The sequence below is a fragment of the Dipodomys spectabilis genome, unplaced genomic scaffold, assembly GCF_019054845.1.
Source record: "Dipodomys spectabilis isolate Male_0828 unplaced genomic scaffold, ASM1905484v1 ptg000233l, whole genome shotgun sequence".
NCBI classification, from domain to species: domain Eukaryota; kingdom Metazoa; phylum Chordata; class Mammalia; order Rodentia; family Heteromyidae; genus Dipodomys; species Dipodomys spectabilis.
This window is the reverse complement of record NW_024870910.1, coordinates 867,351-889,993: the sequence shown is the minus strand read 5'-3', so window position 1 is coordinate 889,993 and position 22,643 is coordinate 867,351. Positions and strand designations below refer to the sequence as shown.

Here is a 22,643-nt window from a genome sequence, read left to right as displayed (position 1 = left end):
CATGACAGTCACACCGCATGCTAAACAATGGATGCACCCAGCGAGCCCTTCCTACAGGTATTTATCCCCTCTGAAGAGATGAACAGCGGGAAGGCGGCTCTCTTACTGCTTGAACGTAACCGTGATGATTTGAAGTCATAGCTGAAGAAGATATTGAGCAATAAAAGGGAGCTTTCTGTGGATTATGGCGGGCCCTGTTTGCTGAGTCTTGCGTGCTTATCTGGAAGCGGGTCCTCCTGTGGCCACGGACCCTGCTCTGTGCGGCTATTGACCAGGAGATACTTGATCCCCAAGATGCCTTTCGGAACCCCAGTGTATGACTTCCCCTCCCCCACAGCACATGGGAGCAGCTGATAGGGCCTCCAGAGAGCTCCCACCTGTGACACCTTAAGTTTGCAGCCAGGGCGCTGGGGACCTGCGGCAGGAGGCCCTGGTCAGCCGCCTGCCACACCAAAGCCAGCGGGCAGCAGGTCCCAGCCCACAGCCACCAGCGGGGCGTCCTGTTTCCCCTTCAGCTTTTTCTCTTTGGGGGAGTTCCTTCATGAGCCAGTCCTTCCTTTTGCTTCTAATGACAATGGGAGGGTGACATGACACTGGGGGGGGGGGGTCTTTTATCCTTCCCTCCCCAACCCAGGGTTCTGGGGAAAGGGGAAGGCAATCGCCCCCTCCCTCCCCCCTCCCTGCAGGCAGGAACGCAGGGCCTCCTGGGAAAAATGGCTGCTTTCCCAGCGTGTAAAAGTACAGGTTACTATGTAAATGGTGCCATTTGATATGCTCAAAAGCTACACGATCAACTATAACTTTACTAATTCTCCAAATCCTGCATAAAATGCAGACTCCCCCCCCCCCCCCCAGCTTTCCTCCATACACAGCTCCTCAGGGGACCCAGGATTTTGTCACGCTGGGAATGTTTGTGCTCTGTCTCTCTGACAGGCTAGCTTTCAGAAAAAGATGCAAAATCCCATGAATCATAGCAGAAGCTGGATGCAGGCATCAACCCTTGGGTACTCTTGGGGTTTGGAGATGGGGGAGCTGGGGGGATTACCTGAATCCTTCCTTACAGTCAGTACACAGCTCTGGTTTGTCCACACACTTTTTACAACTTGGGTGGCACTTAAGGCAGTTTTTCTGACCTGGAGGAAAACAGCAAGACAAAGAGGAAAGGTAGCACGGAGGGCATCAGATCTGTCACGGCCGGCCTGCGCCCGTCTCCAGAATGGACCAGGGACGATGCCCAGAGCTGTGCTGGACAGGGTGTCACGTCCCTTTACTGGCGCAAATCAAAGTGGCTTCACACATAGCCCCTTTCCAGAGCAGATACACCCTGGCTTTATTTACTAGGGATGAAAACCATTTCTGACTCTGGTTCCGTAGAGCTGAATTAGGTGCAGTGTGTGTGTGTGCGTGCGTGTGTGTGTGTGTGTGTGTGTGTGTGTGTGTGTGTTTGTGTGCATGCACTTGTGCTGGTACTAGGGCTTGAACTCAAGGCCTTAGCTTTCTCTGCCACTTGAGCCACAGCTCCATTTCTGGCTTTTTGGTGGTTCACGGGAGATAAAGAGTCTCACTGTCTTTCCTGCCTAGGCTGGCTTTGAACCTTGATCCTCAGATCTCAGCCTCCTGAGTAGTCAGGATTACAAGCGTGAGTCAGCCAGCTGGAGCCTGAACTATATTCTATGTTTCAAAGTGGATGTTGACTTTCAGTGTGGAGTCCTCAGTGGGTGAGATGCGTTGTGACGCTAACTAACATTCTGGTGCACCGACTCCCATGAATAATCCTGGCTCACAACACCGGAGGCCACAGGGGGGAGGAAAACTCCCCCATTCGTGGGGGACACCAGTCCAGAGAAGGGGCGTGGGCTCCCCTACTTCCGTGCCCACAGACAGACCGGCCACTTACTCTCATCCGCATAGAATCCAGCGGGACACTGGGTCACGCAGGTGTTGGTCTCCTGGTGGTAATAGAAGCCACGCCGACAGGACAGGCACTGCGTCTGGCTGCGGCCCGAGCACGTGTCACAGCCCCTGTGGCATCGGCGGCACCGTCGTGCTGCGGGGTCCCCAAAATAGCCCAAGGGACACTCGCTCACACACTTCCTGTGGGAAGAGGTACACGTGAGCACCCCCTGCCCAGACCCAGCCCTAGGTGGGCTGAGGCTTGGCTGCTGGATGAAAGCCATTTCTCCCAAGTTGGGCTGCCCTGTCTGACTCAGCCACAATCAAGGACACAGGCCCTGGGGGGGCATGGAAGCTGGATGGAGAGCCCTTTATCTTGCTGAGAATAGTTGAGAGATACAAAGGTGAAGACTGGATCCCAAGCCCTGAAGCCCAGTGTGGTGATGCAGGCCTGTATTCCCAGCACTTAGGAAGCTGAGGCAGGATGATTACAAGTTCAAGTTCAACCTGCGCAACATAGTAAGCCCCCTTGTCCCAGAAAGACAATGAAATAAAATAAAATAAATAAATAAGCCAAGTGCCCATGGTTCATGCCTGTCATCCTAGCTACTCAGGGGGCTGAGATCTGAGGATCACAGTTCAAAGCCAGCCCAGACAGGAAAGTCCATGACACTGTAATCTCCAATGAACTATCAGAAAACTAGAAGTAGGACTGTGGATCAAAGTGATAGAGCATTAGCCTTGAGCTGCAAAGTTCGGGGTCAGCGCCCAGGCCCTGAGTTTAAGCCCCATGACCAACAAAAAATAAAAAGCAAATTAAAAAAATAAAGAATGGAAATCTTTTTCTTTCCACGTGGCCCTTGTGGGAGGTCCTGAGGCCGTGTTCTTCTTCATCTAGGCACCTTGACTTTAGCACTGGACTTCTGGAACTAATGTGTGGAGCAAGGCTACCAGGATAGAATAAAGCTACAGTAGGTGAACACACTCTGTCCAGAGGCACTGCCCCCTGCTGGGCACTCACGAATGGGTGCCAGCAGCTTTGAGGTGCATTTATCACCCAGGCCTGTAGGAAGCCCAACAGCGTCCTGCCCCAGCCCAGTCATCTTGAAGTCTGGGCTAGGCATGTGGCTGCGTGTAGTCAATGCTCACATACATGACACAGGCAGCTGTGAGACTGGAGGGTGAGAGGTGGTGAGTCTGGACCTGGAGGAGACAGCCTGGGGGTGGGGTGGGGGGTGGGACACCCAAGGACCCCCCCTCCCCCGCAGAAGGGCTAGCCTGGGGGTGGGCCATAGGTTAGATTTGCCACAGGGTACAATCAAGTCCACGGGCTTTCTAGGGAGCTGCCAGATGATGCCACATCAGCTAAAGGTCTGAAGAGTCAAGTTACCTAGCTGGCCCTTGAATCACACGTGTGTACCGAACTCCCGTGAGCAGCCCGCACACTCGACTGGACCCATTTCTGTTTCACAAGTGAGTAGAGAAAGGTTTGGAATTATGGTTACAAAAGTGAATGCTTCTAGGAAGTGTAGCTGTGGCTGAAGTGGTAGAGCATCAGCCTTGAGTGAAAAACGCTAAGCAAGAATATGAGGCTCAAGCCCCAGGACTGGTGCGCACACATACACACACACACACACACACACACACACACACACACACACACACACAATTGCCAGAGAAAATACTTCTAATTTCTCCACAATTGACAGGTATGGCTTATGTGATTAGAACAAGAAGGCTCTTAATTTCTTCTTTTCCAGTACTGGGGCTTGACCTCAGGGCCTTGTGCTGTTGAATAGCTTGTTTGCTCATGTCTGATGTTCTACCACTTGAGCCAGGTCTCCAGTCCAGCTTTTTGATGGTTAGTAAGAGATAGAGCTTCACAGACTTTCCTGCACGGGCTGGCTTTTGAAACATCAGTCCTCCAGGTCTCAACCTCCTGAGTAGCTAGGATTACAGAAATGAGCAACTGGTACCACCGCCCCCCCCCCACACCCAGTAAAAAATCTTCATTCTCTATTGGAATATTACACAGTTGAAAGCAGGCTAAGTGGTCTCCTCCAAGAAGGGAGGGCAGCTGCCTCAGCCCATTACCTGCCGGTCTTGGAGTTCCCCAGGCTGAAGTGGACACAGTTCAAGCACTGGTCAGCATTGGGACCATCGCAGCCTTTGGTACCACATTCCGGATGGCACTCACCTTAAAGAAAGAAGCATTAGTTGGGTGCCGTGGCTCACGCCTGTAGTCCTAGCTACTCAGAGGATTGCAGTTCGAAGCCAGCTCAGGCAGGGAAGTCTGTGAGCCTCTTTTATCTCCAATGAATCACCAGAAAGCCAGAAGCAAAGCTGTGGCTCAAGTTAGGTAGAATGCCAGTCTTGAGTGAAAAAGCTAAGGGACAGCACCCAGGTCCTGAGTTCAAGCCCCAGTACACACACACACACACACACACACACACACACACACACACAGCATTTCTTTTTAAGCAGAGACATTTTTCTCCATTAGATGCAGTCCCCTGGGGTCCCTATGTCAAGATCTCTCTCAAGCATGGTAGCCATGCAAGCATGATGGTCGTGTGAGCCAGAGGATCACTTCTGCAGGAGGTGGTCACAGAAGGGAGCTGTGTCTAGCTGGGTGTCAGGGTCAGAGGGCCTGATACCAGCAGGGAACAGCACGTGTAACAGCCAGCGGTGGGTGGGAGAGGAGGTGGAGGTTGTGAAATGCTGGGGCAGGGGAGGATGACCTATGGAATCTCTTCACATAATCACAGCAGTTATGCTGGGCCTCATCAGCCACCTATTTCCATGGCACAGGATAAAGAAGTGGGATGTGGGGGTTTTTAGAGGACCAGTGAACAGCATGGATTTGGGGCAGAGGGCCTCCCCACAAGCCTTGCTGAGAATGAGGACAGATGTCTGCGTGTTCAGGGCCACCGGGCCCGTCTGGGGACAGGCAGGTCTGGGGTCGGTGAGGGGCAGAGTCTGAGAGCTCTGCACTGGGGTGCTCAGGAGCTGGGCTCATTTCTAGGCACATCTTTCTTGGCTGCTCTCACTCTAGCCTTCAGTGACGATCCACAAATGTGTTCTCAGTTCGAGAACTGCAGAACTATCTCCCTTCTAGAACCTTCCCTCGTTGCCTTAAATTGACCAGGCTGCGGGCGATGGGCCCACGGGACCTCCTGGGGCAGCTACAGATGGCGCAGGGAAGGGAGGGGCCAAGTGGGGCTTTGGAAGGCTTTCTTTGGGGGTGGGGGCCGGGTTGTTGTTGGAGGGGTGAGGAGTGAACTGGGAAGCCAGGAAGAGGCCGTGTGCATTTCGTGGGGCCCTGGAGGGAAGGACAGAAGTCGTCCTTTCTCCGCTGTCCACAGAGGGTCTCTGCGAGGAGCACAAGGCCTGCTTCACTCTTCCTGCAAGAGACTCCAGGTAGACTCCAGGCCTTGCTAAGGGTAGCTGGGGGGTAGGGGTTGCCATTTCCCAGCAAGCACTGCAGTCCTGCAGGCCAGGTTCTGTCCCATTGCGAGACTGTGCAGAGGTGCTGGCCGCCTCCTGCTCACCGCCGGCCGGGCCCCTGTTCTACACATGGAGCCCTCCTTGCTCCTCTGCAGGGCTGCGAGTCCTCACCTGACTGAACTCATGACCCCTCACCCCGTGTCTATCATGGGCAAACCTCAGGACTTTGCGCTCTGCCACGCCATTGGCCTTAATTGCCCAGGGAGCCGCAAACACATGGGCCTGGCCATGGGCCTCCTGTGTGCCCACCAGGGGCAGCGGCCTCTAGTCTGTCTTCCTTCCATACCATATCCATGATAAAGAGTCCCATCTTAAGGGGACTGGGGGTATGGGGTGCACGGGGGTACACTAACCTCTTCAAACTCCCTTGGCACAGTGGATGACAGCTCCCCCTCCTCCCAGACAGGAGGTGGGCTAGCCTGGTCACCACCCTCCTTCCCCACTCCCCAACCAGTCAGAACGTGGTCTAGCCTAGTCACTGGACATTGCTAAAACCCATAACACCATTGGCACAGGGGGGCAGGATGACATGTGAGAACACAAGTGAAAGAGTATGGAGGAGATCGGGAAAGCACAGACATCCTCATGCACTGCGGATAGAATGTTCTAGAATGTTCCAGGACAGGGACAGCCTCAGGGAGGGGCCTGGACTGGACTGGTGCTTTCCCATGCTGTCCCTGGAATGTTGATGTCACCCCCCTGCCCCCCGCCATACCCTCTCCCCATGAGGTCTCTCTGCTGGGGAAAAATTTCCTCCAACAATGTGGAGGCCCCCCCCCCCCCTTGCAAGCTGGAGCCCAGGCAATAATACCAAGGGCAGGGTATTAAGGTCCTGGGCAGCCCCCAACCCACCCACCCCAGCTGGAGAAGTCAAGATTAAACAGTGCCCATCCAAGAGCTGGGGTCTACGTAAGCATCCATAAACAAACCCACCAGTATGGCGCTCTCTATGCTCTTTGAAAATATCCAGACTCATCTCTCCCATGAAATGCTCTGAATTAAAGCCACCTGGCTGGCAAGCCTGGTTCCAGGCACTCCTGCCCTCCCAGGAATGTTCTGGTACAGCTGTAACTCATTCTCTGGGTGAGCATGTGGTGTTTCTGTTACAATTTGTACTTAGGTCTGCTTTTCTTTACTTGATTAGCATAAAAATTCCTCCGAGACCTCTCTACCCCTTGCACTGGGCCATTCCCCAGAACGGAGTGGAATCGGCTGGTGAAAGGGGGCTCAGTTAAGGAGTTGGCTAAACAGTTAGGGGCTGGCTAAACAGCTGCCCCCACTTCTATGGAGCTAACTGTCACAGACTAACTTGTGAAACCCACCTCAATGTGTGTGTGTGTGTGTGTGTGTATGTGTAGAAAAACATTCTAGCTTGGTGTCGGTGGCTCACCACCTATAATCCTAGCTACTCAGGAGACTGAGATCTGAGAATAGAGATTCTATGCCAACCTAGGCAGACAAATCTTTGAGACCCTTCTCCCCAATTTTCACCAGCAAAAGCCCACTTGTGTAGCATCTGTGGGATGTTGTCGGAGGTGATTGGACTGGGAAGGTTTGGGCCTAATCAGTGACTTCATCCATTGATGGATGCAGAATTGATTACTGGAAGGTGGTAGAATAATGAAAGGTAGGCTGGAAGGAGTGTGTCATGAGGGTGTGCCCTGGAAAAAAAAAAAATCTACCGTGCACCCTGCCTCTTCCCATCTCTCTTCCTGGCTGCCATGAGGTAAGGAACTCAGACCGGCTGCAGCTTCTCTGCCATGGTGCTGTGTCTCCCCACAGGCGGGCAGCTATGGCGGCAAGCTGCCAAGGACTGAAACCTCAGAAACTGTGTGCTAAAACAAGACTTTCCTCCTTTAGATGTTCTCAAGGTCATTACGGGTGCTGCCCTTGGAAAGCACGAGAACTCACTCATGGAACTGAGGTCTTCTTTCTTTTTCTCGCAAGACTAGATTGTCCTAAAGTCGAGCTACCCTCCTGTACTCAACCAGTTCTATCTCTGTTTCTCCACCATCCTGTAATATCAGAAGCCTGGGGATTCCTCTCTCCCTCCTACATGCAGGACAGATGGGCCCTCTGGATCTTGTACTTCCAGCCTGCTAACTGAGAATTAAACAGACTTTTTTAAATGTATAAGCACTTAGCTTTGGACATTTTGTTATAGAAACAGGAAGTGGGCTAATGCTAACCCTGCCCTTTGGAGTCCTGTTTTTCCACAGTAGACTGCAGTTTCTGCTGCTCACGGGTGATTCCTCCTACCACCACTGTTCCATCCAGGCCGTGCTGGGGGTGGGGCCAAGCGATTCCGCCATCAGAACGGCCTGAGAAGGTGCAAGACCACCATCAGTAGTAGATTTTAAGAGGGGGAAAAATCAGTTGTTGATTAATAATTGCCGAGTCTTGCCACAGATTATAAATCACAGGGGGAAAAGTGGAGCAGATCAGTCCATACATAATTCAATGTTTCATTTTAAAGGAATGGTAAAAAGGAATTTAAAGTGGAATCAACCCATAATTTATACTTGACTGATATTGGTGAGATTTTTTTTCCCCAGAAGGTATTGGTTAATTCAAAGCATCCAGATTCCTAAGATATCACCCATCATTCATTAGCTAACGCCAACATTTTGCTAAAAAGAGTATGCTCAACCAGAAACAGCCAATGTCTTGCAAATGGCTGGGGGACAGCTTAGAGACAGAGATTGTGACCTAGTGTGACCCCAATGCTGGCTGTGGGCTACAGGTGTCCAATGTCCTTTCTCCGCTGCTGTGGCTCCTGACTGCCTTGCCACAAGCTAGTGGTCCAGAGCCAGGGGCCACCAAGGCACCAAGACAGCAGGAGACAATGGATCTTCATGGGTGTCTTTATACTGTTTCTTGCTGGGGCTTGAACTCAGGTCCTTGAGCTTCTTAGGCAGTTGCTACTTGAGCTATGTCTCTAATCCATTTTTTTTTTTGGCTGATAGGGTCTCATGCTTTTACCCAAACTAGACTTCGATTACAATCTTCCTACGTAGATTACAGGTGTGAGTCACAGTGCCCAGAGCACAGAGGCTTTTGAGATGTTCTGGTTTACTGTCAGTCTCTGCTGATGTCCTCTCTTAACATTCTCCCTTAGGTCTTTAATCCCAACATTCAAGGCTGAACATCTTCCTCTACCACTAAACCCCTTTCCTGGCCATACGAGAGCCCCCCCGCCCCCCAACCTTCCCAGGTCCTGGATAGCAGTTGCATTCTTCCGCATGAGGACCACTGAAAGGGGCTGGCATGGAGTGAGTCACGAAGCTAAGCAGTATGATTTAGGCAGTTAATGAACCAGGGACAAATGCCAGTTCTGGTTGGGCATAGAGAAGCTCAATCATCCCAGCCTGAGAGGGTCAGAAAGTACTTACTGGTTTGAAGTATACTTACTGGTTTGTAAAATATTAGGAGAGCCTTGGTTGTGAGGAGCTGTGTGAGTGCAAATTACCATCATTATTAGAATTTCTGGGCAAGAGAGGACACATCACCATCCTCACCCCCGTCTTTCGCCAGGAACAGCCCCACCTTGGAGAGCAACGGTGGAAAAGCAAGGTCCAGAGGTGAACCGTCGACTCTGGCTACGGGCTCTTTACCTATGTAATCTTCCTCATCCTCGGGCAGCTCAGCCTGGATGGATGGGCCAGCAGCCATGGGGGGCGCCGTCTCCACGGCTGAGAGCTCTAGCATCCGGGAGCGGGACTGGTGGGAGCTGAAGGTGCGGTGGGGGTGCTCGGCCGTGCCGTACAGGATGAGGATCCACTCCTTCAGCTTTCCTGGAAGGCCGGAAAGCCACAGTCACTCAGGGCAGCTCTTGGTGTCCCTGCAGGCTCTGGGGCCTATGCAAAGGTTTCCATCTTGAGGGAAGCCGGGCTCAGAGAAACAAGACAGCGCATGTTTTCTCCCATACGTGGAAGTTAGATCTAAAATTCACCAGGACATGATAAATGACACAGGTGTGTAGGCATTCATACACAGTGAGGCCAAAGGAGAAGAACACAAAGGCGCTAGGCCTACGCACCTCCGATCACACAAAATAGTATTTATCAAAATGCACCCGGTGCCAGTGGCTCGCTCCTGTCATCCTAGCTACTTAGGAGGCTGAGATCTGAGGATTGTGGTTCAAAGCCATCCCCGGTAGGAAGGTCCATGAGACACTTATCTCCAATGAACCACCAGAAAACTGGAAGTGGTGCTGTGGCTCAAGTGGTAGAGCGCTAGCCTTGAGTTGAAGAGCTGAGGGACAGCGCCCAGGCCCAGAGTTCAAGCCTCACAACCGACCAAAAAATTGATCAAAATGAACTCCAGGAAATGGAAACAAGACGTTTTTTTCTTTGTCCTAATTTTTGTTTTCTGTTCCTCTTGTTTACCTGTCTTTGGGAGGGCAGTGGAGGCCCAGAAATGGAGAGACAACTACTCAAGAGGCTGAGATCTGAGGATCACGGTTCAAAGCCAGCCTGAGGCAGAAAAGTCCACGCGACTCTTATCTCCAATAAACCACTCAGAAAACCGGAAGTGGCGCTGTGGCTCAAGAGGTAGAGCGCGACTCTTATCTCCAATAAACCACTCAGAAAACCGGAAGTGGCGCTGTGGCTCAAGAGGTAGAGCGCTTGCCGTGAGCTGAAGAGCTGAGGGACAGCGCCCAGGCCCAGAGTTCAAGCCAGGCCCAGAGTTCAAGCCCCACGACTGACCAAAAAGAAAAAAAAAAAAGAAATGGAGAGACAAAGGATAAAAAAGGCAGCAGTGGCCTCTATGTGGAAAATGAACCCTACAACTTGTGAGTGGGGATAAAAGGGAAAAACTGGGTGAGAGCAAGGGAAGGGATGACACTGTCCAAAAAGAAATGTCCTGTCTACCTGCCTCGGGTCACTGTAACCCCTCTATATACCAATATGCCACCTTTGTAAGAATAAAAAAAAATTAAAGGTTCCCAGCTGTCACTCAGGCTGTGGCCTGCCTCCCTCTTCTGGGGGGGCAGCACACTTCTCTCCCTACTGGGGGACAGGGGGAGGGGATCCCACTGCATGGGACACTTTGCTGTCTGGAGGTGTCCTTGAACCCCCGGGCACCCTGCACCCTCCCTTGATGGTGCATCTCCCCTTGGGATTCCCAATGGGCGCCAGGCCTGTCCTGTGGCCTCCCCCGGGGCATGATGGGACCCTTGAGAGGTGAGGCGCTATGGTCTGGATCCTGGGTCCAGCAGTGCAGGAAGCCTCGGCTATGGCTTTGCCCTCCCAAGCCAGCCAGAGTGGGAAGAGGGCTGGGGAGGGGGTGCTGAATGGCTGCCTTGGCACAGATTCGAATGTGCAGAGGCTGAGGGCAGGAAGCATGTGAGAGAGCATGGCTCAGACAGGGCTTTGGCAGGGGGAGAGGAGGTGCAGGCAGGCAGCGGGGTGGTGGCAGCTGATAAAGACACCCAGCTTGTGATGGGAGGTCCTGCGCTGCCCACGGCCACCAGGTGGACGGGAGGGCTGAGTGTCGAGGTCTGAAGAGAGCCAGGAAACCTGTTTTATTGCTTTTAAATTTTTGCTTTTGTTTGTACCCGTTCTGGGGCCTGAACTGAGGCCCTGGGCGCTGTCCGTCAGCTTTTTCACTCAAGGCTAGTGCTCTACCACTTGAGCCACGGCTCCATTCTGGTCTTCTGGTATTTAAGTAGAGAAAAGAATCTCATGGACTTCCCCCTACCCAGGCTGGCTTTGAACCAGGATCCTCAGCTCTCAGCCTCCTGAGAAGCTAGGATTACAGGTGTGAGCCACCAGTGCCAGACTTATCAGGATTTACAAAAATACATATGTTTGGCAAAGGGAAGGAAGAAATGTTCACTATCTGGACACATCCGTTTCCTTAACCAATCCATCTTAGAGCATGGTCTCTAAGAACGTATGCCTCTTGTCTTTTACCTTATTTTCTGAAAATACACATTTGCCACCAACATTCTTTGCTATAGTCGCCCATAGTCCTTTCTCCAGATGGAGCCCCATGTGGAAAACCTGGGTCGGAGACCAAGACTCAGTGAAGGCTTGTAGCATGTCATGTCAAATACCACCAAGGCACAGGAGGCTCATTCCTACACCATTGGGCCGGCTCCCTCCGCCCCTGGCCCCTCCCAGAGGCACACTGTTTGGGGAGGAGACAGGAGAAGTGTGGATGTAGAGAGACCAAAGAAGAAAAGGCCAGTCACTTGCAGGGCTATGGCAGACCCAGCCAGGGTCCATGAGGATGGGGTGAGGTGTGTTTGGGGGGGGGGGGGGGGGGGGAGGAGGTTAGGGGGTGGACACAACTGCCACCTAGAGGCTGTGGACTAGAATGCTAGCCCTGCCCCAGACAAGGCATTTAACAAGAATGCAAATACTGGGCAAGCTTGCTCTAGTTTACTGTGACCAAAACCTGCCAACACATAAAGGAAATGCAAATCAAAGCAATTCTGCGATGATGACTACCATCAAGAATTCAAACAACAGCCGGGTGCCAGTGGCTCACACCTGTCATCCTAGCTACGCAGGAGGCTGAGATCTGAGGATCATGGTTCAAAGCCAGCCCAGGCAGTAAAGTCCATGAGACTCTTAGCTCCAATAAACCAATAGAAAACCAGAAGTGGTGCTGTGGCTCAAGCAGTAGAGTGCTCGCCTTGAGCTGAAGAGCGCAAGGACAGCGCCCAGGCCGAGTTCAAGCCCCATGACAACAACAATAACAACAACAACAAGAATTCAAACAACAAAAGCTGGCGGGGATGTGGGACAAAAAGGAACCCTATTGCACTGTTGGTGGAAATGGACAGCAATCTGGAGGTTCCTCAACAAACCAAACCTAGATCTTCCCTATGATCCAGCCATACTACTTCTGGGCATCTACCCAGAACATCACAAGCCAGGATACCAAAAAGACATTTGCACATCCGTGTTCAATGCTACACTATTCACGACAGCCAAGTTATAGACACAGCCAGATACTCAATAACAGATGAGTGAATTCATAAAATATGATATATGTACACAGAGGAATTTTACTCAGCCATTAGAATGAGATTATGTCATTTTTCAGAGAAATGGATGGAGCTAGAACAAATCATGCTAAGTGAGGTAAGCCAAGCTCAGAGAGACAAACAGCGCGTGTACCCGTTCAGAGGTGGAAGCTAGATCTAAAATATAATGACATGATCATGTATAGGGGATTCTAGGCACGCACTCACACACACACATACACACACACACATACACACACACATATAGTCAGACTAAACGAGGACTTCCTTAGGGAAGGAACACAAAGATGTAACTCCTCTGAATATGTAAAGCACTATTTAGTGTAACAAACTCCAGGAAATGGAAACATGGGTCTGTTGGTGATGGTAGTGGTGGTGGTGGTGTTTGTATTTGCTTTGGTGTTCTTTTCTTCTGGGAGGATTAACAGGGTGGAGAGGTAGAGAAAGGGAGGAATCTATTGAGTATACACTATATGGAAAAGGAACTATGTAACTCGTGGGCAGGGTTGGGAGGGAGAAACTGAGGAAAGCAAAGGAAGGGATGACATTGTCCAAAAAAGAAATGAAGCTAGGTGCCCCGTGGCTCACGCCTGTCATCCTAGCTACTCACGAGGCTGAGATCTAAGGATCTCAGGACAGGAAACTCCATGAGACTCTTATCTCCAACAAACTACTCAAGACAAAACAAAAAAGCCTGAAGTGGCTCTGTGGCTCAATTGTGCTAGCCTTGAGCAAAAGAAGCTCAGGGGCAGTGCCCAGGCCCAGAGTTCAAGCCCTAGGACTGGAAAAACAATAAATGCACTCATTATCTGACTTATGAAATAGTAGCACTCTGTACAACACATACAATAAAATTAATTGCAAGAAAACCCTCCCCCCCAAAACAAAAAACAAACCTGCTGACACTGGGAATTAGTCTTCAGGAGGGGATTTTTCTTGTGTGTATGTGTGTGTGTTGTATGTACACATACACACGTGCACACATGTCATTACTGAGACTTGAACTCAGGATCTCTTGTTCTCATTTGACTTTTTTGCTCAAAGCTGGCATTCTACCCTGTAAACCACAGCTCTACTTTGGCTTTTTGCTAGTTCATTGGAGATAAAGAATCTCACAGATTTTCCTGCCTGGGCTGGCTCTGAACTGCCATCTTCAGATCTCAGCTTCCTGAATAGCCTGGATTATAGGCGTGAGCCACCAGCACCCAGCCAGGAGGCGTTCTTAAAAAGCCAAGTTCTTTGGCTCTTTCACCTTCAGATTCCTGAAAAGGAAGAAATAAGTGCAAATCCACCTGCTCAATCAAGGCCAGTGCTGGCAGTGCCCGCTGAAGTCCACACGGGGCCTGGTGAGGCTGTGGGAGGCTGGGGCTAATTCGTGCCAGCCCGGGCTGCCTGAGCTCATTTCCTACAGAGCAGGCAGGATCACACCTGTCAATCAAAAGGACCCGGAATTAGGGGGAGACTAAGGCTAAAATGCCGATGGAAATGCATTAGGGGAAATGGCACTTTTCTCTAGCCAGTATGTTGAATGAAGCATTAAAAACCCTCCAGGGAGAAACTGAAATGTTGGAGACAAAGCAGGGAAGGGTGAGGGAAAGGTTTCGTTGGATTAAAAACTGCAAGCTAATACGTTGAATTCCTAGGTGCTTGTTGCCACCCTAGAAGATATTCTGAACAATTAAGAATGATCAGGCCTAAGCTGGGCGCCGATGGCTCACGCCTGTAATCCTAGCTACTCAGGAGGCTGAGATCTGAGGATCGTGGTTCAAAGCCAGTCCGGGCAGGTAAGTCTGTGAAACTATTTTTTCTTTTTTGGGTCCAGTTGTGGGGCCTAAACTCTGGGCCTGGGCGCTGTCCCTCAGCTCTTCAGCTCAAGGGGAGCGCTCTACCACTTGAGCCACAGTGCCACTTCTGGCTTTTTTCTTTTTGCTTATGTGGTGCTAAGGAATCGAACCCAGGGCCTCATGCATGCAAGGCAAGCGCTCTATCACTGAGCCATCTTCTCAGCCCCTGTGAAACTACTTTTATTTCTAATCAAGCAGAAAAAAAAAGCCAGAAGTGAAGCCCAGGTCCTGAGTCCAAACCCCCATACCAGCACAAAAAACGTATATAAATAAAAAATACTGAACCAAAAAGAATATGCTAAGCCAGATTTCACATCCAATGGAAACACCTGTTACAAATGGGTAGAAAGATAGACATATTCAAATAAATGAACGCTGAGCACATTCACTGCCAGCAAAGCAACATGATAAGAAACAGCAATGCAATTCTTCCACCTAAGAGAAAATGATACCAGATGGTAATTTGGGTCTGTCGCAAGAAGAACCAGCACTTCAAATAGTAGAGATGGTAGTAAACGTCAAAGAGTAGCTCTCTTAATTTCTTTGAGACAAAAAGACTACTTAAAGTGAAAAATAACTTCGTGTAGGTTAAGAGTTCACAATGAACATGGAAATAAAATTCAACACCACGAAAACACAAATAAGGGAGGGAGGAAATGGAATCACCCTGGCAGGAGACTCTTAAGATTTACAAAGTATGAAATTGTTCAAAGTGGCGCTAAGTCAGCTGTAATAAATTAAAGTTGCATCATTCCTAGAGCAGCCACTCAAGGGCCGGCTAAAAAGGCGACAAAGAAATGGAGTTCTGAAGGATATCTTATCAACCCAAAGTAAAGCAGGAAAAGGGAAACAGTGCATGTTACTCCTAAAAATGTGTTTGGAGTTGGGTGCTGGTGGTTCACATCTGTCATCCCAGAGGACAGAGGTTCAAGGCCAGCCCCTTCCAACGAATGCTGTGTGGGGTGGTTCATGCCGGTCATCAAGCTACGAAGTATAAAGTAGTATAGATGCTGGGGGTAGTGCCGGCACACGCCTTGCTTGCTAGGCAGGTGCTCTACCATCTGAGCCTTGCCCCCCACCCTTTTTGCTTTAGGTAATGTCTGGTACTTTTAGACAGGGTTGGGGGGCCCTTTAGACTATGATCTTCCTACCTCCACCTCCTGAGTAGCTGGGATTACAGGTGGGAGCCACTATGCTCACATGTCCCTTGAATATGCACTTTCTTCTACTCTGTCAGAAAACACCCTCTCCTCCCCTCCCTTCCCCCCACCCTCCTTTCTTTGTCTTGGCTCTTACAGGTTCTGAAGGAGACAGAGCAGCATCCTGTAAACCTAAATTCTTCAGTCTTCATCTGACACCTTCCTCCACGTGACTGCCCCCCACCCCCGGCCCAGGGAAGGATGAACTGCCCTTCCCACCATTCTTCCTGCAGAAGCAGGGTCAGAGAGCGCGCCTGACAGCGGGCCCGCTGAGGGAGCAGCTGCAGCTCCGAATGCCTGCCAGATGTTGGTCTGGGCTCCTTCAGCCCCGAGCTGCATGTGTGCGCAGCCCCCACAGCTGGGCGGCTGGACGGGGGCTCACCCATCTGTCTGCATCTGTGTGTCTACAGCTTACTGTGCCAGCGTTGACAAAAGCATTGTGATCCTCACCAGACTATTTGATCCGGCCTCAACCTCACCTTTCAGGTTGTGGGGAAGAGAGGGCAGGAGGGGCCCGCAGGTTGGTGGAGTCGAGTGGACTGGGCCCCAGAGAAAGCCGAGATGTGTGGGAAGAGCTTGAATGGCTCTAGCCCCGGAGAATGTGGTCAGGTGCACACCAAAGCCCCTGGGCGGTCAGCACTGCTCCCGGCTGATATTCTGTCTCCCAGAGCTCGCCCGAAGGGAAGCTGCTTTGCAAATCTTTGTTGGTTTGGCTTGGGAAAGAAATGTCACTTCAGGAGAAGAAAGGAAGACGAAGAATTTACCTGCTGAAGGGGATGTGTGTGTGTGTGTGTGTGTGTGTGTGTGTGTGTGTGTGTGTGTGTGTGTGTGTGCGCGTGCCAGTACTGTGGTCTTGAACTCAGGGCCTGGGAGCTGTTTCTTATCTTTTGGATGAAGGCTGATGTTCTGTTACTTGAGTCACAGCTCCACTTCGGGCTTTTTATTTTACTGGTTAATTGCAGATAAGAGTCTCATGGGCTTTTCTGCCAAGGCTGGCTTTGAACCATGATCCTCAGATCTTCACCTCCTGGGTAGCGAGGTTGACATTGGTGAGCCATCCACGCCCAGCTACCTGGTGAGATTTGAGATTTGTTTCCAAGGAGCCAGTTCGGTGGAGGGCTCAGCCTGGCTGGCTCTCTGCAGTTTGCCCTGGGCTCCGCTGTCTCCCTGGCTTTTCTGAAGCTCCTTGCTGGTCTCTACCAGTTTCCCCTAGGCTGGGATTCCCCAGGGAACCAAACGGGCCAGTCCCCCAAGTCTATGGTAAAAGCTTCCAGGGCACAAATGCCACATACATCCTGACGTTTGTTTTGGAATCCCTGCTACTTCTGTTGGCACGCTTGCTACCATGATACCCACGTCTTTTTGATTCTTAAAAAAAGTTGATCGTTTTCCTTTATTGCTCTTCAGGGCTCTTTGTCTATTCTTGTAGTGAGTTGCTCTGTCTATTTCTTAGTGATTTATAAATACTCTTTCTATATTAATGCCACCAAGCTCTATTTGTGGATACTTCATTTCACTTCCTCCCTCCCCCTTCTTTTGTGTGGGGTTGAATGCTGTGCCTGAGCTTTTTTTTTTTCTGCTCAAGGCTGGCACTCTACCACTTGAGCCACAGCTCCACATCCGGCTTTTTGGATAAAGAGTCTCATAGGCTTTCCTGCCCTGGCTGGCTTCAAACTGTGATCCTCAAATCTCAGCCTCCTGAGTTAGCTAGATTACAGGCGTGAGCCACCGGCGCCTGGTTTACAGATCAATTTTGAGTGGAAAAACCTCTGAATTCAAGACTCAGTACTCACACACACACACACACTCACACATATACACACCTACATACTTAAACCAACATTTATGTTGGAAAGACAGTTATTCATGAATTGCTACTACAGCTGGCTACAGTCAAAGGGTTTGGCAAAAGGCAATGGAAGCATCCCCTGAGGATCAATGGTGAGGTGAAATTTACAGTCCCTGGTATGCATTTATTTGAAAGTTGTGCAAATTTTCTTTCAGTCAAACCTACAATAAACTCATGTGACGATATTACTATCTATCTCTACCTGAATTCAGATACAGAGAGTCATCATTTTCCCCAGACTGAGAGTAGAAAAACAGGGGTATTATGGGATGCTTCAAAGAACACAGAAGCACAGAGGTGGCTTAAGTTTGAAGAACTACTAAGTTCTAGGGCAACTTTCACAGGGGATAGAGCCAGGGGACACAAACTGGCCACAGACCCCCTGTGCTCGCCTGCTTAGTTATTCGGCTACGTGTTTCCTCTCACACTGAGAAGCTGGCAGGGAATACTAACCGTGGAAGAGACCAGAAAGTCAAATAGACTTACTTTCTGGCCCGGCACACACAAAGTTTGCCAGAGCCCAAGATAGAGTCATTAAAAAGCCATGTGTGAATTACTCAAACTTGTCCAAAATGTTTTACAAATAGTTTGCTAATTTTAACATCTTGCTTTTTTTTCCCCTTTTCGTTTTTGCCAAACAGAAGTTTCTGATTTTATGTGTAACTCATCTGTCATAATAATGACTTCCTTTCCAAATGGCTGGCTGATTGGCTGGTAGCTTTTTTACTCAACATTTCATTCTGTCTCCACCACAGTGAGGCTGTACCGTCAGTCACCCCTCCGACCCTGTGGCTGCTGAACCAGACTCCACCAGGCACAGAGACTAAGTGTGAACACCAGGTCCAGATCAGCCCCCAAACAGCACAGGGTAGCAACTATGCATATAGCTTATCCATCCTATTAGATACTACACATTATCTAGAGAAACAGTTTAAAGCATCCTGGAGACGTATTAAGGTTGTATGTTGATGTTATGCCATTTCATATTAAAAGATATGAGCACCGAAGGATGCTGACTCCCTTGGATGGTCCTTCTAGGCTGAGGGATGATGGTACATGGTGGCTAGGTGGATTTTTTTTAATGGATGACCCCCAGTGTATTTGTTCTAGTACCGGTGCCATACTGTTTTAATGGTTATCGCTTTAAAATATGTTTAAAATATCTGCATCTGATTTGTTTTTCAGTGTCTCCAGCTACTCTCTCCACAGGGTCTTCAGACAGGTCATCATCTAGGCCCACTCTTCCTGATGTCTAATTCACAGTGCGGTGGCAGGAGACTCGCATCAGAATGGAGGTCTCAAAGACAAAAACACCCAAGCCTCCCTCTGCCTCTGTCCCCAGGGCTTCCTGTGCTGCCCGCACGGTCCCCGGGGGAAGGCCAGCCCTGTGCCAGCCCAGCCCGTCACCGGGACTTCTTCAAAGTCTCTCTGCTGTCTGCTGTCCGGGAGAGGCAGACTCTCATGACAGGCGGGCGCCTGGACTGCTCAGGACAAAGCACCTGTGAGTTGTCCACGTTCATTTGACCATGTTCTAACGACAACTCGAAAGAGGAGCCCTCCTACCCAAACTCCCGGGAGCCAGACACAAACACCACCAGCCTCAGAGCCGCCGGGAATCAATGAGAGACACGCCGCTGGTGGGCATGGGGGGAACACGCTCCCTGGCCCTTGGAGATGGGGTGGCAGCGCTGCTCAGAGCCCAGCCCGGCTCCTACAGAATAGGGAAGGCCACCATGTTTGAGCCTCCGATACCCAGGGCCCAGGCCACGTGATCTGTGTGGCCCTCCCTTGGGCTGAGAATGCAGGTGCATGCGATGCACCCCTGGCAGGTGCATGCGTCCCGGTGGAAAGACCTGGATGGGGGACCCGCGCTCCCCGCAGGGACAGGCCTGGGCTGTCACCACCTCCTCCCCCACTCCCCCCATAGGAACAGAGGCCCAGGGCAGATGCATGAAGCCATCGTCATTCCCTGGGAGCTGAACTTCCGGTCCTCGGGGACTGAGCTCAACGTTTTGAGCACTTTGGGTGGAAATTGGAAAATGCAGCCAGACTTCTGGGAAGGATGATTTAGGAGTGGCGCGCCCTATCGCCCTGGTCTGCTACCCACCCCCCACCCCCGTCCTGCTTCTTGAGGCCTGCGATCGGTTGGAAGAATCCTCTGGGAAAGAAAGGTGTGGTGGATACAGAGGGAGGAAGGGGAAGCTGCCAGCACCTGCCCGCCTGGCTGTGAAGCAGGATTCGCACCCGCTTCCATTCCAGAATTGCCTCCTGGAAGTCAGAGGTCCTGGAAGGAGGAAGCCCTCCCTTTCCCCCGGCTTGGTCTAGGAGCAGAAGAGGAAGAGAGATGACTAACCTCTTCTTGGGCCTAGCAAATCTTCTTTAAAGAAACTAATTACATGAACCAAGTTCAATCTGGCAGGAGGTAGAGCTATTCACATGAGTATATGATTCATATCACTTAATTACTTAATCAACCCCAGGTCTTATCCAAGATTCCCAAGCAGGTTTTATACAGCATACCATTAAAACTGAGCACCTGTGTGTGTGTGTGTGTGTGTGTGTGTGTGTGTGTGTGTGTGTTGATCCTGGGGCTTGAACTCAGGGCTACTGCTCTACCACTTGAGCCACAGCTCCACTTGTGACTTTTTGGTAGTTAATTGGACATAAGTCTCACGGGCTTTTCCTGCCCCCACTGGCTTCCAACTGCGATCCTCAGATCTCAGCCTCCTGCGTGGCTAGGATTACAGGTTGCACCAGCAACACCGGGCTCATTCAATTCTTTATTGGATTGAGACTCCCAGATGGTCACAGGTTGACCAGGGCATCTTGGCACTGGGTTGACCCCGTGTCACATGATATGCTGGCTGCGTGACAGGTCCTCTCACCCACCCACCCCCCCCGCAATGTGACGTTCACACATCCCCAGCAGTACATGCAAGGCCCTGTGTCCACCCTCCTCACCCCAGACGCTGACTTCCAGAGGGTTCCTGCTACTGTAGAGGAGTTTCCGGACTGAGGGCTTCCTGGGACCAGCCGTCGGCACTCAGTTCTCAGCTCAGCCTCTACCACCCAGACCTCCCTCATCCCTTCTGCACTCAGTGCTCTCTGAGCACTGTCGCCGTCTCTAGCCATCTTTGCAGAGACTCTACCGTCTCAAGCTCTCCCCAACCTGAGAATCTGCCAGTCTGAGCAGAAGTCAGACAAGACTCCATTTCCAATGAGCCAGCAAAAAGCAGGACTGAAAGCATGGCTCAAGTGGAGGAGCACCCAGTATTGACAAGAAAGCTGAGAAAGAGTAAGAGGCTCTGGGCTCAAACCCAGATAAACATGCCCCCTACTCCCAAAATAGTAAATAACAAGTGTTGGCAAGGTTGTGGAGAAACTGGACCTCTCACACGAGGTGAACACACATGACCCAGTGGACACCTAAAGCAAGCAAAACCACTGACACACTGACCACACAAAACGTACCTGAATGCTCCTTTCAGCAGTATTGACAACAGGACACGGTAGAGATACGCGGCTTGCCCATGCTGACACCAGCGGCCTGTACGTACCATGGAATACTATTTGCCCATGAAAATAGCATGGTAATGCACAGTGCTCAGCGGACAGACCCTGAAGCCACACTGGGTAAAAGCAGCGGAGGCAAGGGGCCTGGTAGCCTAGGAGTCACGTGATCTACTCAGACAAACTACCCAGAACAGATGAATTCATACAGACTGAGAGCACCAGACTTGGGGCGGTCAGGAAGTGCCCAGCCAGGAGGAGGACCCTGCCCAGCCAGGAGGACCCGCGGATCTGGGGTAGGGGTTCCCTTTGGGAGGATCAATTAGCGGGTGGTGATGGCTGTACCAAGCCAGGAAGGTACAATGCCACTGTACAACCTACACCCACAAATGAAGATCGCCGCGGCATCCGTGCTGGAACAGAGGCCTGGCTTAAATGGACAGAAGCAATGCACGCCATCCCGAGATGCCGGAGAACCACCGACCTTGTTTGTCTGGGTTGCGGACCTGGGAGGGCAGGTCTTGGATTTCCAAGGTCCATTCGCCTTCCGCCTTCTCTCCCCAGCAGTGGACGGTCATGAATTCCCAGTTTGTAAAGCCCTCACTGGAAAAGTCCAGCAATCTGTAATAGGAGACGTGGCGTTAGGAGAAGGAGGAGGCCTGGCTTCTGGGTGGCTGGGGGTGGCATGGGCCTGCAGATTCCTTGTCCCTGATGAGCTTGCACACCCCACAGCCGAAGCGCACCCCGGGGCGGAGGGCTGGAGAGAGGGGATGGCAGAGAATTGCCATGGGAAAGGTTTCCAACGAGATACTGATGGCCTGTGGCCTCAGGACCTCCTCATTCATGCCCCTCCTCCCTCAGCACCAGCCAAGCCACGCCACCCACAGAACCCACGTGCAATTGTGGGACACATGACACGTCCACACGGGCCAAGGAGACAGAACTATCTCTGTGGAAAGATGAACGGCTCTGGTCGGTTTCACCAGCTGTGATTGGAGGAGGTGATGATGATTGACAGGTAGGGGGGTGGAGTGGCGGATGGAGGTGAATGAAAGAACCCTGCACTTAATCGGGAGAGTTTGAATGACCCCCTTTTCTTCTTCCCAACTAGATAGTTCCCCCAGCTGTGCCCACCAGCTCCTAAGCCTTCTGCTTCTATTTCTCTCTAGTTCAAGCAGAAACACGTGACTGGTGATCCCTGGTGATCGACTAATGATCCCTGATGATCAACTAAAGATCCCCAGGGATCGACTAGTGATCCCTGGTGATGGCCTCCCCTCAGATGTCTTCCTTAGCAGACAGTAACAATCCATGGCTGTCCTTGCTTCCTATATGAACTTCCTTTTCCATTCTTGCGGGGCGAAGGCCTTGTGCATGCTGGGTAAGTTCTCCATCCCTGAAAGTCAGCCTCAGCTCTCTTCGTCTATAAATTGTCGCCTCGCTTTCTATTTGGAATAAAGGGAGCAGGGATCCCTATTGCACGGGAGAAACCGCAGCACGGAAGTGTCATGTGACACGAGATTCCAGTCCCGATTGTGAGGAGCACTCTGAACACTTGATGTATACAGAGGGAACGTTCTGTGTGGAAGGGAAGGGGGAGGGGAGGAGCCCAGGCTTTCTGCTAAGGAACCGCCAAGGCCAAGGCTGATTTTCACACACAAAGCCAAGTGGAACCCAACACACCCGGGACCAAACAAGGACCAACTGTGTTCGAGGTGCCCAGGTGTTAAGGAATGTACTCTTACCCTTACTGGACGGTGCTGGCCCCATCTGAGGCCTGGCCCATCCCAGAAAGATGGGGGATAACTAGAAGGTAATAGATCCCAGCACGAAAATCTTGA

At 51.1% G+C, this 22,643-nt stretch overlaps 1 protein-coding gene across 1 annotated transcript in view; it reads right to left on the bottom strand.

Annotated features, from left to right (window-relative positions):
- Pcsk6 (proprotein convertase subtilisin/kexin type 6) overlaps positions 1 to 22,643 on the bottom strand; it is a 99,665-nt gene that overhangs the window by 7,900 nt on the left and 69,122 nt on the right. The window contains exons 13-19 of the mRNA XM_042698513.1: positions 21,287 to 21,423; positions 9,015 to 9,194; positions 8,812 to 8,850; positions 7,590 to 7,721; positions 3,988 to 4,090; positions 1,898 to 2,094; positions 1,046 to 1,133 (exon numbers count right to left, since the gene is read on the bottom strand). Of these exons, the coding sequence (XP_042554447.1) occupies positions 1,046 to 1,133; positions 1,898 to 2,094; positions 3,988 to 4,090; positions 7,590 to 7,721; positions 8,812 to 8,850; positions 9,015 to 9,194; positions 21,287 to 21,423 (876 nt within the window). The remainder of the gene's footprint in view (positions 1 to 1,045; positions 1,134 to 1,897; positions 2,095 to 3,987; positions 4,091 to 7,589; positions 7,722 to 8,811; positions 8,851 to 9,014; positions 9,195 to 21,286; positions 21,424 to 22,643) is intronic.